Source organism: Salvelinus alpinus, chromosome 1 (genome assembly GCF_045679555.1).
Source record: "Salvelinus alpinus chromosome 1, SLU_Salpinus.1, whole genome shotgun sequence".
NCBI lineage: Eukaryota > Metazoa > Chordata > Actinopteri > Salmoniformes > Salmonidae > Salvelinus > Salvelinus alpinus.
Genome location: NC_092086.1, coordinates 44828141 through 44845421, shown reverse-complemented (window position 1 = coordinate 44845421; position 17281 = coordinate 44828141). Strand labels below are relative to the sequence as shown.

General features: G+C 43.4%; 1 protein-coding gene across 2 annotated transcripts in view; it reads right to left on the bottom strand.

The window, feature by feature from the left end:
- The window catches only part of LOC139539072 (collagen alpha-1(XI) chain-like), an 84957-nt gene that overhangs the window by 30386 nt on the left and 37290 nt on the right, over nt 1–17281 (bottom strand). For both annotated transcript variants that reach the window (XM_071341837.1, XM_071341926.1), the window contains 14 exons: nt 15676–15750; nt 14777–14860; nt 14608–14664; nt 14318–14371; nt 13180–13233; nt 12880–12933; nt 11555–11608; nt 11327–11380; nt 8946–8990; nt 4417–4470; nt 4246–4290; nt 3884–3937; nt 1462–1506; nt 472–525 (listed from right to left, as the gene is read on the bottom strand). In XM_071341837.1, coding sequence (XP_071197938.1) covers nt 472–525; nt 1462–1506; nt 3884–3937; nt 4246–4290; nt 4417–4470; nt 8946–8990; nt 11327–11380; nt 11555–11608; nt 12880–12933; nt 13180–13233; nt 14318–14371; nt 14608–14664; nt 14777–14860; nt 15676–15750 — 783 coding nt within the window. The remainder of the gene's footprint in view (nt 1–471; nt 526–1461; nt 1507–3883; nt 3938–4245; nt 4291–4416; nt 4471–8945; nt 8991–11326; nt 11381–11554; nt 11609–12879; nt 12934–13179; nt 13234–14317; nt 14372–14607; nt 14665–14776; nt 14861–15675; nt 15751–17281) is intronic.

Sequence of the window (17281 nt, the reverse complement as noted above, 5' to 3'; positions counted from 1 at the left end):
ACACATTGAACAGACATAGCATATTAGAAGTCTTATTATAAGACATTATAAAGGCTCACACATGTTTATAACAAGTAATAGAGCATTGTACCAGCCGGCGGTACCTTACTATTAGAACTCTCCACAGATCTCCAGGTCTGTTCAGAAACAATCAATGGAGCTTGATGGACAGTGCAAAGCAAAGTGAATACAGCACAATGTATAGAGGGACTTGGAGGGTGTTGTGTCTGTAGAACATGACAGTACACGCAAAACATAAGCCCTATTTACTATTACGTAAGCCATGTGGATGTAAGTTTAGCTAAGCCCTTTTGTAAACAGATCCTTCATTCATAGAGCTAATTGAAATGCTGCGTTGGAGAACTTTCCTAATGCCTTCTGTTCTCCCCTGCTGGTGGAGAAGAGGTAATGCACCCTGGTAAGGTCAGCGCTATCAGTGCTGCTGAGGAAGAATCAGATGGATGTACTTACAGTAGGGCCATCGATACCAGAGAGTCCCTGCAGCCCACCGTTCCCCTGGGGACCCTGTGGGGGACAGAGACAGATCATGAGTGGTGAAACGTACTGTATATACAAATCAATCTGAAGGGTAACAACCAGACTACAACAATGTGATACAGGGTATATGTGTTTTTGACTATGATTAGCCTCTAGTGCAGCCATACTCAACCGTTGGCTACCGACTTTAAAAATAAATCATTTAAAAAAACTCAGGCTTTCAATTTATCAATGTGGTTGAGAGTTGTAACAGTAGAACGCACAAGGTGCAGTTTTTACATGTGGAAGTTTTCCTCTTGTCATGTCATTCACTGACAGACATTACAGAGATATTTCTAACACGTCAGTACTGTACAGTTGATCAACTAGCCCATGTTAGCTAGGTAGGTATGTTAGGCTAACCAGCTATCTAAATCTTGTAGTTATCATGGACAGATGATATGCCCATGGGGGCACCCATGGATTTTGTGGACATAAAATTGAAGGGAATTATCTTTAAAACTGCAAAATTTTCTCTCCGCTCCATGACAAAATGTGTAGAAGAATTGAAGGGAAATGTAGTTAAAAACTGCTAAATGTTCTTTCTGCCAACAAGAGGAGAGTGAACAGTCTGGGGTCATATGGGTCACGACTCACAAGGTTTATTACTACGCCGATGAAGACAATATCCATCCGGACCTTTACCACCTAGGAAATAGTAGTTGAGTAGCCCTGCTATAGTGTGAGGAGGCTCTGGTGTGTGATAGCACAGAACTGACTCCCTGCCTGCCTGTGTGTGTGTTCCATTGTGTGTTTCCTGGATATTAATTTCCTGTCAAGTGTCCTCTGTAATCTGAATGGGAGCCAGGAGTGGCTGGTACTGGGTCACAACGTTCAAGGCCAGCCTCCCCTGGGGGCGGAGCTGATAGCGGTCACAAGATCAGGTCTTTAAATCTGATAGGAAGAGAGATGCACGGTGCCTACCTTCTCTCCTGGCAGGCCGATGGGACCCTGAGAACCAGGAAGGCCCTGGACCAGAACAAAGCATTAATCAGGTTAACGTGTGTGTGTGTGTGTGTGTGTGTGTGCGTGCGTGCATGTGTGTGCGCATGTGTGTGTGAGGGTGAGAGAGAGAGAGAGAGAGAGACAGAGAGAGAGAGAGAGAGAGAGAGAGAGAGACAAAGAGAGAGTAGAAAGACAAAGAGAGAGTAGAAAGATAAAGAGAGAGTAGAAAGATAAAGAGAGAGTAGAAAGACAAAGAGAGAGTAGAAAGACAAAGAGAGAGTAGAAAGATAAAGAGAGAGTAGAAAGATAAAGAGAGAGTAGAAAGGGAAAGAGACAGAAGGGAAAGAGAGAGTAGAAAGATAAAGAGAGAGTAGAAAGATAAAGAGAGAGTAGAAAGGGAAAGATACAGAAGGGAAAGAGAGAGTAGAAAAATAAAGAGAGAGTAGAAAGACAAAGAGAGAGTAGAAAGACAAAGAGACAGAAGGGAAAGAGAGAGTAGAAAGATAAAGAGAGAGTAGAAAGGGAAAGAGACAGAAGGGAAAGAGAGAGTAGAAAGATAAAGCGAGAGTAGAAAGGGAAAGAGAGAGTAGAAAGATAAAGAGAGAGTAGAAAGATAAAGAGAGAGTAGAAAGATAAAGAGAGAGTAGAAAAATAAAGAGAGAGTAGAAAGATAAAGAGAGAGTAGAAAGGGAAAGAGACAGAAGGGAAAGAGAGAGTAGAAAGATAAAGAGAGAGTAGAAAGATAAAGAGAGAGTAGAAAAATAAAGAGAGAGTAGAAAGATAAAGAGAGAGTAGAAAGGGAAAGAGACAGAAGGGAAAGAGAGAGTAGAAAGATAAAGAGAGAGTAGAAAGATAAAGAGAGAGTAGAAAGATAAAGAGAGAGTAGAAAGGGAAAGAGACAGAAGGGAAAGAGAGAGTAGAAAGATAAAGAGAGAGTAGAAAGATAAAGCGAGAGTAGAAAGGGAAAGAGAGAGTAGAAAGATAAAGAGAGAGTAGAAAGACAAAGAGAGAGTAGAAAGATAAAGAGAGAGTAGAAAGATAAAGAGAGAGTAGAAAGACAAAGAGAGAGTAGAAAGACAAAGAGAGAGTAGAAAGATAAAGAGAGAGTAGAAAGATAAAGAGAGAGTAGAAAGACAAAGAGAGAGTAGAAAGATAAAGAGAGAGTAGAAAGATAAAGAGAGAGTAGAAAGACAAAGAGAGAGTAGAAAAATAAAGAGAGAGTAGAAAGATAAAGAGAGAGTAGAAAGATAAAGAGAGAGTAGAAAGACAAAGAGAGAGTAGAAAGATAAAGAGAGAGTAGAAAGATAAAGAGAGAGTAGAAAGACAAAGAGAGAGTAGAAAAATAAAGAGAGAGTAGAAAGATAAAGAGAGAGTAGAAAGATAAAGAGAGAGTAGAAAAATAAAGAGAGAGTAGAAAGATAAAGAGAGAGTAGAAAGATAAAGAGAGAGTAGAAAGATAAAGAGAGAGTAGAAAGGGAAAGAGACAGAAGGGAAAGAGAGAGTAGAAAGATAAAGAGAGAGTAGAAAGATAAAGCGAGAGTAGAAAGGGAAAGAGAGAGTAGAAAGATAAAGAGAGAGTAGAAATATAAAGAGACAGTAGAAAGATAAAGAGAGAGTAGAAAGATAAAGAGAGAGTAGAAAGATAAAGAGAGAGTAGAAAGACAAAGAGAGAGTAGAAAGACAAAGAGAGAGTAGAAAAATAAAGAGAGAGTAGAAAGACAAAGAGAGAGTAGAAAAATAAAGAGAGAGTAGAAAGATAAAGAGAGAGTAGAAAAATAAAGAGAGAGTAGAAAGACAAAGAGAGAGTAGAAAGACAAAGAGAGAGTAGAAAGATAAAGAGAGAGTAGAAAAATAAAGAGAGAGTAGAAAAATAAAGAGAGAGTAGAAAAATAAAGAGAGAGTAGAAAGATAAAGAGAGAGTAGAAAGACAAAGAGAGAGTAGAAAGACAAAGAGAGAGTAGAAAGATAAAGAGAGAGTAGAAAGATAAAGAGAGAGTAGAAAGACAAAGAGAGAGTAGAAAGACAAAGAGAGAGTAGAAAGACAAAGAGAGAGTAGAAAAATAAAGAGAGAGTAGAAAGATAAAGAGAGAGTAGAAAAATAAAGAGAGAGTAGAAAAATAAAGAGAGAGTAGAAAGATAAAGAGAGAGTAGAAAAATAAAGAGAGAGTAGAAAGATAAAGAGAGAGTAGAAAGACAAAGAGAGAGTAGAAAGACAAAGAGAGAGTAGAAAGACAAAGAGAGAGTAGAAAGATAAAGAGAGAGTAGAAAGATAAAGAGAGAGTAGAAAGACAAAGAGCGACAGAATGGAAAGTCAAAGAAAGTGTTGAGACGGTGTTTTTTATGGATGATGTTTTTGACAACATGTTGTTGTGTGTTGACCTTGTGTGAGGTTGTGGGTTACCTGTAATCCAGGATTTCCTTGTTGACCGCTGGGCCCTGTCTCTCCAGGTGGCCCCTGAGACAAAACAACAAGAAGCGTCACACACACTTTCTCTTCACACAACCCTGGTCACATGGTCAGAGCCCCACATGCTCGGAATCCTAAACAGGGTCATGGGACTGCTATTCCACTGTGGTCAATGATTTTTTTTAGCTGTGTTTACTTTAATTAATAAAAGTCACTCGCATTCCACAGGTCTGATTGTGTTTCTAAACACCATCGTTAGAAAGCTTTTATTCACCCATTATAGTCATCATGGATCAACTGTTGTCATTTTGAGGTCATGAAAACTACAAGTCCAAAGTTAAGTTTAAAATACTGACCAGGTTGCCCTTTGATCCTTGAACTCCATCCACACCTGTAATACCCTGAAAGAGAAAGACAGCTAATCAGATTTAACTGTATTCGATGTTATCTATTAATATCAGACTGGTTTGAAGGGTGTTAAATTGCCCATTGAACAGCATTAGGGTGAAGGTTGGATGTTGACTTACTGGCTGCCCAGGTGGCCCAGGGGACCCTCTGGCTCCGACAAGTCCTCTGGCACCCTAGAGTCAAACACAGCACACTGATCAATACTGTATCAGGTTCATATAAGCTCATGTATATATATATACATCCTCAAATTATGACAAATACAGGTACAGTATACAGTACCAGTCAAAAGTTTGGACACACCTACACATTCAAGGGTTTTTCTTTGTTTTTACTATATTCTACATTGTAGAATAATAGTGAAGTCATCAACACTATGAAATAGCACATATGGAATCATGTAGTAACCAAAAAAGTGTTAAACAAATAAAAATATGTTTGATATTTGAGATTCTTCAAAGTAGCCACCCTTTGCCTTGATGACAGCTTCGCACACTCTTGGTATTCTCTCAACCAGCTTCACCTGGAATGCTTTTCCAACAGTCTTGAAGGAGTTCCCACATATTCTGAGCACTTCTTGGCTGCTTTTCCTTCACTCAGCGGTCCAACTCATCCCAAACCACCTCAATTGGGTTGAGGTCAGGTGACTGCTACCATGTTGTTGTCAGTGTTGTGTTGTCGCTCTTGTCGTGATATGTGTTTTGTCCTATATTTATATTTTATTTATTTATTTTTAGTCCCAGCCCCTATCTCCACAGCAGTAATTTTGCCTTTTGGTCGGCCGTCATTGTAAATAAGAATTTGTTCTTAACTGACTTGCCTAGTTAAATAAAGGTTAAATAAAATCCAATAAATAAATAAATTGTGGAGGCCAGGTCATCTGATGAAGCACTCCATCACTCGCCTTCTTCGTCAAATAGCCCTTATCAAATCAAATCAAATTTTATTTGTCACATGCGCCGAATACAACAGGTGTACTGTAGACCTTACAGTGAAATGCTTACTTACAAGCCCTTAACCAACAATGCAGTTTTATGAAAATACAAAAAAAAAAAAATTAAGTAAGAGATAAGAATAAGAAATAATTAAAGAGCAGCAGTAAATAACGATAGCGGGGCTACATACAGGGGGTACCGGTACAGAGTCAAAGTGCGAGGGCACCGGTGTCGAGGTAATTGAGGTAATATGTACATGTAGGTAGAGTTATTAAAGTGACGATGCATAGATAATAACAGAGAGTAGCAGCCGAGTAAAAGAGAGGGGGGACAATGCAAATAGTCTGGGTAGCTCTTTGATTAGCTGTTCAGGAGTTTAATGGCTTGGGGGTAGAAGCTGTTTAGAAGCCTCTTGGAGCTAGACTTGGCGCTCCGGTACCGCTTGACGTGCGGTAGCAGAGAGAACAGTCTATAACTAGGGTGGCTGAAGTCTTCGACAATTCATAGGGCTTTCCTCTGACACCGCCTGGTATAGAGGTCCTGGAAGGCAGGAAGCTTGGCCCGCACTACCCTCTGTAGTGCATTGCGGTCGGAGGCCGAGCAGTTGCCATACCAGGCAGTGATGCAACCCGTCAGGATGCTCTCGATGGTGCAGTTGTAAAACATTTTGAGGATCTGAGGACCCATGCCAAATCTTTTCAGTCTCCTGAGGGGGAATAGGTTTTGTCATGCCCTCTTCATGACTGTCTTGGTGTACTTGGCCATGTTAGTTTGTTGGGGATGTGGACGCGAAGGAACTTGAAGCTCTCAACCTGCTCCACTACAGCCCCATTGATGAGAATGGGGGCGTGCTCGGTCCTCCTTTTCCGGTAGTCCACAATAATCTCCTTTGTCTTGATCACATTGAGGGAGAGGTTGTTGTCCTTGCACCACATGGTCAGGTCTCTGACCTCCTCCCTATAGGCTGTCTCATTGTTGTCGGTGATCAGGCCTACCACTGTTGTGTCATCAGCAAACTTAATGATGGTGTTTGAGTCGTGCCTGGACGTGCAGTCATGAATGAACAGGGAGCACAGGAAGGGACTGAGCATGTTGAGGATTGAGGATCAGCGTGTTGAGGATCAGCGTGGCGGATGTGTTGTTACCTACACTTACCACCTGGGGGGGCCCGTCAGGAAGTCCAGGATCCAGTTGCAGAGGGAGGTGTTTACTCCCAGGGTCCTTAGCTTAGGGATGAACATTGAGGGCACTATGGTGTTGAACGCTGAGCTGTAGTCAATGAATAGCATTCTCACATACGTGTTCCTTTTGTCCAGGTGTAAAAGGGCAGTGTGGAGTGCAATAGAGATAGCATCATCTGTGGATCTGTTGGTGCGGTATGCAAATTGGAGTGGGTCTAGGGTTTCTGGGATAATGGTGTTGATGTGAGCTATGACCAGCCTTTCAAAGCATTTCATGCCTACAGATGTGAGTGCTTCGGGTCGGTAGTCATTTAGGCAGGTTACACAGCCTGAAGGTGTGTTGGGTCATTGTCCTGTTGAAAAACAAATGATAGTCCCAGTAAGTGCAAACCAGATGGGATGGCGTGTCGCTGCAGAATGCTGTGGTAGCCATGTTGGTTGTGTGCTTTGAATTCTAAATAAATCACAAACAGTGTCACCAGCAAAGCACCCCCACACTACCACACCTCCTCCTCCATGCTTCACGGTGGGAACCATACATGCGGAGAGAATCTGTTCACCAACTCTGCGTCTCACAGATACACAGCGGTTGGAACCAAAAATCTCAAATTTGGACTCATCAGACCAAAGGACAGATTTCCACCGGTCATTGTTGTTGTTCATTGCTCATGATTCTTGGCCCAAGCAAGTCTCTTCTTATTATTGGTGTCCTTTAGTAGTGGTTTATTTGCAGCAATTCAACCATGGAGGCCTGATTCACACAGTCTCCTCTGAACAATTGATGTTGAGATGTGTTTGTTACTTGAACTCTGTGAAGTATTTATTTGGGCTGCAATTTCCGAGGTGCAGTTAACTCTAATGAACTTATCCTCTGCAGCAGAGGTAACTTTGGCTCTTCCTTTTCTGTGTCGGTCCTCATGAGAGCCAGTTTCATCATAGTGCTTGATGGTTTTTGTGACTGCACTTGAAGAAACTTTCAAAGTTGTTGAAATTTTCAGGATTGACTGACCTTCATGTCTTAAAGTAATGATGGAATGTCGTTTCTCTTTGCTTATTTAAGCTGTTCTTGCCAGAATATGGACTTGGTCTTTTACCAAATAGGGCTATCTTCTGTATACCAACCCTACCTTGTCACAACACAACTGATTGGCTCAAATGCATTAAGAAGGAAAGAAATTCCACAAATGAACTTTTAACAAGGCACACATGTTAATTGAAATGCATTCCAGGTGACTACCTCATAAAGCTGGTTGAGAGAATGCCAAGACTTTGCAAAGCTGTCATCAAGGCAAAGAGTGGCTACTTTGAAGAATCTCAAATCTGAAATATATTTTGATTTGTTCAACACTTTTTTGGTTAATACATGATTCCATGTGTTATTTCATAGTTTTGATGTCTTCACTATTATTCTACAATGTAAAACATTTGAAAAATAAAGAAAAACCCTTGAATGAGTAGGTGTGTCCAAACTTTTGACTGGTACTGTATATACAGTATATATGTTTGTGTGTCTGTGTGCGTGTTTGTGTGTGTTTCTGTGTGCTCATCATGCATTTGTGTGTGTGTGTTTGAGAAATATTGTAAGTATGTTTGAGTGTGTGTGTGTGTGAGTGTCTGAGGAAGAGCAAGTTAATGAGCCTGTGCGCATATGGGCAAGTGTGTATTTGTGTGAGAGTGAGTGTGTGTGTCTGTGAGGAGAGATGAAGCGGGTTGGGGGTGTCGCTGCGTGTGTTGTTTTTGTCAGCATCACTCTTTGTACCTCGGCCAAGCCACCTGTTCCAAAGCCACATCTGTGATCTCCCTTGAAGTGATTGATATGGAAATATAATCATTCAGGCCAGGATTTCATCTCTACCATCTCGCTCTCCCTTTCCCTCACTCTCTAACTCGCTCTTATCTCATTCACCACCCACTGAATTCCTCTCTCACATTTATCTCCCTCCCTCTCTCCCCCTTCCCCCCTCACTTCCCCTCTCTCTCATCCAAACCCCCAGCTACTCTATTTTCCTGAGTCTCTGTAGTTAAGGGCTCGGACACACCAATAGTGTTTGCCTGCAGAGAGTGCTGTAGTTGCGAACCGAGTGCAAACCGATTTTACATGTAGAATCACGGAAAATGACATTTTCGCACGATTCTGACTCAGACGGCCTCAACAGCACGCTGACAATCAGTAGATCCACATTCAGCGTGAGCCTTAACACAGCCCTCCTAACATGTCTAATACAGTCCTCTATTTCTTTGGTCTCTGGGTGATCCATTTAGAGAGGCAGAACCCCACTGGGCCTCCTCCTCACCTGCTGGGATAAAGATGGAGTGTGAATCAGCCTGGGCATACCGCGGTCATAGAGCCGCCTGTGGGGTGGAGGAACGTGTGTGTGTGTGTGTGTGTGTGTGTGTGTGTGTGTGTGTGTGTGTGTGTGTGTGTGTGTGTGTGTGTGTGTGTGTGTGTGTGTGTGTGTGTGTGTGTGTGTGTGTGTGTGTGTGTGTGTGTGTGTGAGTGTGAGTGTGTGTGTGAGTGACGTGGTTACTCACAGGTTCACCGGGCTGTCCACTCGGCCCTACGGGTCCATCTACACCCTAAAAAATGACACGAGAAAGAGTCAACAAGGAGAGAATACTGTCCTATTAAAGAAATCAGTTGACACACAGATATGTCTACGTAATACATCACACCCGTCCTCTATCCCCAATTTCACATAACTAACATGCCTTGTCCTGACCACAATTCATCACCAATAGCCGAAAATTTGTCTGAAATTAATTTATAATCTTCACTGGATTTTAATCATTGATATTTGCATTGCTTGTTGTTGAGTGAACAAAAGCCAGAATGACAGAGATGTCTTAAAAATTCAAGGTTTTTCAATTTCATCTCAATGGTGAGTGCTTTGATCTGGGTGCTTTGCTTAACTGTGGTACTGTCGGAGAATTTCCTCTACCGATCATGGTAATGGCGTCCTTCACTTTTACCTTGCCTCGTGGAAAAGTGGTTTCAACTCGACCCACATGTATAGCATAATACATTTGACATTTTTGTCATTTAGCAGACGCTCCTCTCCAGAGTTACATTAGTGAGTGCATACATTTTTGTACTTCTCGTATAATATGTATGTGCGGTTATTATACAGAACGGTATGTGGCTCTGGTTTCAACATACAGCACACATAGAAATGGAATTCAAATTCGGTGTCTGCCCATGGGGTCCATGTTTCCTGGACTTTGCTGAAGGGGATGTTAGGTATGGTTACTTTGCTGAAGGGGATGCTGGGTATGGTTACTTTGCTGAAGGGGATGTTGGGTATGGTTACTTTGCTGAAGGGGATGTTGGGTATGGTTACTTTGCTGAAGGGGATGTTGGGTATGGTTACTTTGCTGAAGGGGATGCTGGGTATGGTTACTTTGCTGAAGGGGATGTTGGGTATGGTTACTTTGCTGAAGGGGATGCTGGGTATGGTTACTTTGCTGAAGGGGATGCTGGGTATGGTTACTTTCCTGAAGGGGATGTTGGGTATGGTTACTTTGCTGAAGGGGATGTTGGGTATGGTTACTTTGCTGAAGGGGATGCTGGGTATGGTTACTTTGCTGAAGGGGATGTTGGGTATGGTTACTTTGCTGAAGGGGATGTTGGGTATGGTTACTTTGCTGAAGGGGATGCTGGGTATGGTTACTTTGCTGAAGGGGATGTTGGGTATGGTTACTTTGCTGAAGGGGATGCTGGGTATGGTTACTTTGCTGAAGGGGATGCTGGGTATGGTTACTTTCCTGAAGGGGATGTTGGGTATGGTTACTTTGCTGAAGGGGATGCTGGGTATGGTTACTTTCCCGAAGGGGATGTTGGGTATGGTTACTTTGCTGAAGGGGATGTTGGGTATGGTTACTTTGCTGAAGGGGATGTTGGGTATGGTTACTTTGCTGAAGGGGATGTTGGGTATGGTTACTTTGCTGAAGGGGATGTTGGGTATGGTTACTTTCCCGAAGGGGATGTTGGGTATGGTTACTTTGCTGAAGGGGATGTTGGGTATGGTTACTTTCCCGAAGGGGATGTTGGGTATGGTTACTTTGCTGAAGGGGATGTTGGGTATGGTTACTTTGCTGAAGGGGATGTTGGGTATGGTTACTTTGCTGAAGGGGATGTTGGGTATGGTTACTTTGCTGAAGGGGATGCTGGGTATGGGTACTTTGCTGAAGGGGATGCTGGGTATGGTTACTTTCCTGAAGGGGATGCTGGGTATGGTTACTTTCCCGAAGGGGATGTTGGGTATGGTTACTTTGCTGAAGGGGATGTTAGGTATGGTTACTTTGCTGAAGGGGATGTTGGGTATGGTTACTTTCCTGAAGGGGATGTTGGGTATGGTTACTTTCCTGAAGGGGATGTTGGGTATGGTTACTTTGCTGAAGGGGATGTTGGGTATGGTTACTTTGCTGAAGGGGATGCTGGGTATGGTTACTTTGCTGAAGGGGATGTTGGGTATGGTTACTTTCCTGAAGGGGATGTTGGGTATGGGTACTTTGCTGAAGGGGATGCTGGGTATGGTTACTTTGCTGAAGGGGATGCTGGGTATGGTTACTTTGCTGAAGGGGATGCTGGGTATGGTTACTTTGCTGAAGGGGATGTTGGGTATGGTTACTTTGCTGAAGGGGATGTTGGGTATGGTTACTTTGCTGAAGGGGATGTTGGGTATGGTTACTTTGCTGAAGGGGATGTTGGGTATGGTTACTTTCCCGAAGGGGATGTTGGGTATGGTTACTTTGCTGAAGGGGATGTTGGGTATGGTTACTTTGCTGAAGGGGATGTTGGGTATGGTTACTTTGCTGAAGGGGATGTTGGGTATGGTTACTTTGCTGAAGGGGATGTTGGGTATGGTTACTCCGCAGGACCCTATAGTACATTTATGGTTGTTTTTCGTCCTCACCTTTTCTCCTGACTCCCCATCAGGCCCATGTAGTCCAGGCTTCCCTCTCTCCCCCTAGGAGAAAATACATTATATACTGTGTAAGGCATATGTAGACTTGATGTTCAATGCCATTAAACACATCAGCAGTCACAAATGCTTCCCACACATAAATGTCAAAACACGCACACAGTCCCAGGAGGAGAGAAAGACAGACAGTAGAGACTTGGGTTGCTAGTCCTCACTCACTCTGGGGCCCTTGTTTCCTGGGAGACCTGGCAGTCCGTCGAAGCCTCTGTCCCCCTGAGGATAAATAGACCCAAGAGCATGAGATCGAAACATAGTTACAACACAGACACACACACACACAATAGATTGAGATGCCTTCCCTATGGACTCTCCCATCTGGCAGTGTGTTATTAGCTCTGACTGGGAACAGTGTGTGTGCATGTGTGTGTGTGAACAGCAGTGTCTTTATCTGTCAGAACAGTGTTTTAGCACAGAACAGGACAGAACAGCTAATACTCTGGCTTCCGTGTGTGTGTGTGTGTGTGTGTGTGTGTGGTGTGTGGTGTGTGGTGTGTGGTGTGTGGTGTGTGGTGTGTGTGTGTGTGTGTGTGTGTGTGTGTGTGTGTGTGTGTGTGTGTGTGTGTGTGTGTGTGTGTGTGTAGTGTCTCTGGCTGGGACTGCGAGCCCAGAGTGTTAGCTGTTCTGTTCTGGAACACTGTTCTGACCGATAAAGACACTGCTGTCCAGGGATGCGTCATTTATTTACCAAGCTCTTCCTGCAGCTGTAAACTATTGAATCGCTGGCGTGGTCAATATGACTACTAAACTCAGTATTAGAGCCTCTGATAGCTCTAGGGTTATTTAGCAAGTGAAAATGAAGACCTCATTCGACAATTCCCATGGAAACATTAATTAGTTTACAATCCTGTTGCTAACTCGCAATAACACATAGTAAATTGGATCAGTCAGATTAACTGCCAGACACAACAATAGTTCAGTTAATTCCAAAACAAACTATCCACTGTACACTACACACAAACAAACTATCCACTGTACACTACACACAAACAAACTATCCACTGTACACTACACACAAACAAACTATCCACTGTACACTACACACAAACAAACTATCCACTGTACACTACACACAAACAAACTATCCACTGTACACTACACACAAACAAACTATCCACTGTACACTACACACAAACAAACTATCCACTGTACACTACACACAAACAAACTATCCACTGTACACTACACACAAACAAACTATCCACTGTACACTACACACAAACAAACTATCCACTGTACACTACACACAAACAAACTATCCACTGTACACTACACACAAACAAACTATCCACTGTACACTACACACAAACAAACTATCCACTGTACACTACACACAAACAAACTATCCACTGTACACTACACACAAACAAACTATCCACTGTACACTACACACAAACAAACTTGAGCAGAGGAGGTTCTGCCTTAACACAATTTACTTTGATTTTCACCCACTGCACTGTGATGAAATGTGATTTTAGGGAGCTTACTTTTCCCCCTGTCTCCCCCGGTGCTCCACGCCCTCCATCCGTTCCGGCCCGGCCCTAGGAGAGGACACACATACAGAGTAACACAGCCATGTGCCAGGGACACAGCACACCCTAACACTCATAACCTACACACTGCCACTGACACTACTGTCAATGAAGGGACAGGCAAGGCGAGAGAGAAAAGATGTGTTGTAGTAACAGTTGGTTGTATCTGATCAAGGAGTACAACAACAGTTCAGAACATCTGTATAGAGTTACAGTCCACTGTTAGGTTTCTGGAGCAGGACGACAAAGTCTCACCCTCTTTCCTAACTTCCCGTTGAGTCCTGCAGGACCTGGAATACCACGGGGACCCTGAGAAAGAATAAACAGAGAGCAAGGGAGGAGGAGGAGAGAGAGAATAGACAGAGAGAGAGGGAGGAAGAGGAGAGAGAGAATAGACAGAGAGAGGGGGATGAAGAGGAGGGAGAGAAGGAGTAGAGAGATGAAGAGAGAGGGGGAGGAAGAGGAGAGAGAGAATAGACAGAGGGGAGGAGGAGGAGGAGGAGAGAGAGAGAATAGACAGAGAGAGGGGGAGGAGGAGAGAGAGAGAGAGACAATAGACAGAGAGGGGGAGGAAGAGGAGAGAGAGAATAGACAGAGAGGGGGAGGAAGAGGAGAGACAGAGAATAGACAGAGTGGGGGAGGAGGAGGAGAGAGAGAGAGATAGACAGAGAGAGGGGGAGGAGGAGAGAGAGAGAGAGACAATAGACAGAGAGAGGGGGAGGAGGAGAGAGAGAGAGAGACAATAGACAGAGAGGGGGAGGAGGAGGAGGAGAGAGAGAGAATAGACAGAGAGGGGGAGGAAGAGAGAGAGAGAGAATAGACAGAGAGAGGGGGAGGAGGAGAGAGAGAGAATAGACAGAGAGAGGGGGAGGAGGAGAGAGAGAGAGAGACAATAGACAGAGAGGGGGAGGAGGAGGAGGAGAGAGAGAATAGACAGAGAGAGGGGGAGGAGGAGAGAGAGAGAATAGACAGAGAGAGGGGAGGAGGAGGAGAGAGAGAGAATAGACAGAGAGAGGGGGAGGAGGAGAGAGAGAGAGTAGACAATAGACAGAGAGGGGGGGAGGAGGAGGAGAGAGAGAGAATAGACAGAGAGAGGGGGAGGAGGAGAGAGAGAGAGTAGACAGAGAGAGGGGAGGAGGAGGAGGAGAGAGAGAGAATAGACAGAGAGAGGGGGAGGAGGAGAGAGAGAGAGAGAGACAATAGACAGAGAGGGGGATGAGGAGGAGGAGAGAGAAAGAATAGACAGAGGGGGAGAGAAGGAGGAGAGAGATGAAGAGAGAGGAGGGAGGACAGAGAGAGGGACAGAGAGAGAGTGAGACCAGCAGGATACATCAAAATCTAAATGGACCTTGACTGCTCTGTGGTAGCAAGTCAAAATAGAATATCCTCTTACCCTTGGGCCATGTTCTCCAGCGTCACCTTTAAGTCCAGAGGGACCAGGAAGACCCTAAACACCGAGAGGAAAGACAGGCAAACCAAACAAGGACATATAAAGAATAGCCTGTTAGGTCACATTAGTGATGATCAGATTGCTGATTGTTTGTATGTTCATGGAGACAAAAGGGGCTTTGGTCAATGAGGTTGTGGTGGACTGTAGACAGGGGAGTATCTGCTAGGTGTAGATAGAGAATAAGGTAGAATTTAAGATTGTGGCCTTTGGTTTGAACTAGGTGGGTATCCTACCAGTGGGCCGGATCGCCCTGTAAGACCCAGTGGACCTGGAGGTCCCTTCAATGACATCTGGAATAAACAAGGGTAAGAAGGCCATTGTTAGATAAGTTAAGGCTCATTTGTAATGTAAAAGGAGTAATGATGTTCCAGGTTATAGTTGTAGTGAACAGGTGGACGTTACCTTGGTCTGCTGCAGGATGGCCTGAGCCTGGGCCTCCTGGGCCGACACCACAGGCCCCTTCTGAGAATCACCACCATGTTGGAACTACACGAGAAAGGGGTAGAGTGATCAACCTAAATACATGCAGTATAAGTCTATGGGAATACTCAATGTAGATTTCATCTGGCCTCATCAGCATTTAATCTCACAGCACCACCTAGTGGCTGAGAGCTATTACTGCCCTCCCTCAGGACAGTTTAACATATGAACCACCCCCTCACCCCCTCACCCCTACCAACTCGCTCTGTGGGCTCTCTGTTGTCACGTGTTGCTGATGAAACTCTGACGGTGACTTCCAGAGAGTGGCGAGGAGATGAATAAACCCATCAACTTCTGGACACACTCCTGACTTGAATGATGCAATTCATGTTCCACTTTTAAATAATAAAACAAGCATGAAAGTCAAATGAACAAATCCCTCCTGTCGTTTTACAAGATATAAACCTCAGTAAGTGTTAAATATTTAATTTGGGAGGTATTTGTGTCAAGTGTCAAAATCAGACATAAACAAATGCACGTGGCATATAATCAGGTACGCCTCTCCATTCTTTTGTGTGAAATTGCACATACTCCAAACATATTGCAGTGCGTGTCAGGATAGTAAAGCCTACAGCCCAGCAGCCCTGAAGTCTGCAGCCCTGCTATCTGAGAGTCTAATTAGCCCCTACACCTTCGATCATTTTCTCTCCCACAGCTTTTGGACACTTGTGCAAATGGGGGAGGCGCTCGTGGACGCTCAAATTGAAAGGGCAGAGGGGAAGGGAGTGATTTGGGATCCAGCCATAGTCAATGGGAACTGAACATGAGAGTGTGTTCAGCTGAGGGAAGTTTAAATAAAGAGAGTTTTATCTAATTCTTACTGGTAACATCAGCATGGTTCCTGGAGGACCAGGTATCCCATCAACCCCAGCTAAACCAGGACGTCCTGGAGGACCCTGAGAGAGACAGAGGGAGAGAGAGAGGGAGAGAGGAGGATTTTAGTCATGACTGTATGAGGGTTTATACAGTGAACAACACAAGTATGTACAGTACAGGCCTGTAAACACAAGTATGTACAATACAGGCATGTAAACACAAGTATGTACAATACAGGCCTGTAAACACAAGTATGTACAATACAGGCCTGTAAACACAAGTATGTACAATACAGGCCTGTAAACACAAGTATGTACAGTATAGGCCTGGAAACACAAGTATGTACAGTACAGGCCTGTAAACACAAGTATGTACAATACAGGCCTGTAAACACAAGTATGTACAGTATAGGCCTGTAAACACAAGTATGTACAGTACAGGCCTGTAAACACAAGTATGTACAATACAGGCCTGTAAACACAAGTATGTACAATACAGGCCTGTAAACACAAGTATGTACAGTATAGGCCTGTAAACACAAGTATGTACAGTACAGGCCTGTAAACACAAGTATGTACAATACAGGCCTGTAAACACAAGTATGTACAATACAGGCATGTAAACACAAGTATGTACAATACAGGCCTGTAAACACAAGTATGTACAATACAGGCCTGTAAACACAAGTATGTACAATACAGGCCTGTAAACACAAGTATGTACAGTATAGGCCTGTAAACACAAGTATGTACAGTACAGGCCTGTAAACACAAGTATGTACAATACAGGCCTGTAAACACAAGTATGTACAATACAGGCATGTAAACACAAGTATGTACAGTACAGGCCTGTAAACACAAGTATGTACAATACAGGCCTGTAAACACAAGTATGTACAATACAGGCCTATAAACACAAGTATGTACAGTACAGGCCTGTAATCACAAGTATGTACAATACAGGCCTGTAAACACAAGTATGTACAATACAGGCATGTAAACACAAGTATGTACAGTACAGGCCTGTAAACACAAGTATGTACAATACAGGCCTGTAAACACAAGTATGTACAATACAGGCCTATAAACACAAGTATGTACAGTACAGCCCTGTAAGCACAAGTATGTACATTATAGGCCTGTAAACCCAAGTATGTACATTATAGGCCTGAAAACACAAGTATGTACACTATAGGCCTGTAGCACAAGTATGTAAAATATAAACCTGTAAGCACAAGTATGTACATTATAGGCCTGTAAACCCAAGTATGTACATTATAGGCCTGTAAACCCAAGTATGTACATTATAGGCCTGAAAACACAAGTATGTACACTATAGGCCTGTAGCACAAGTATGTAAAATATAAACCTGTAAGCACAAGTATGTACATTATAGGCCTGTAAACCCAAGTATGTACATTATAGGCCTGTAAACCCAAGTATGTACATTATAGGCCTGTAAACCCAAGTATGTACACTATAGGCCTGAAAACACAAGTATGTACACTATAGGCCTGTAAGTGGGAGTGTTCCCATGTGGACGTAAGGCTAAACACATAAGAATGATCCCTGAAATCCAATCTCCGTTAAAACAACCTCTGCTTCAGTTCCA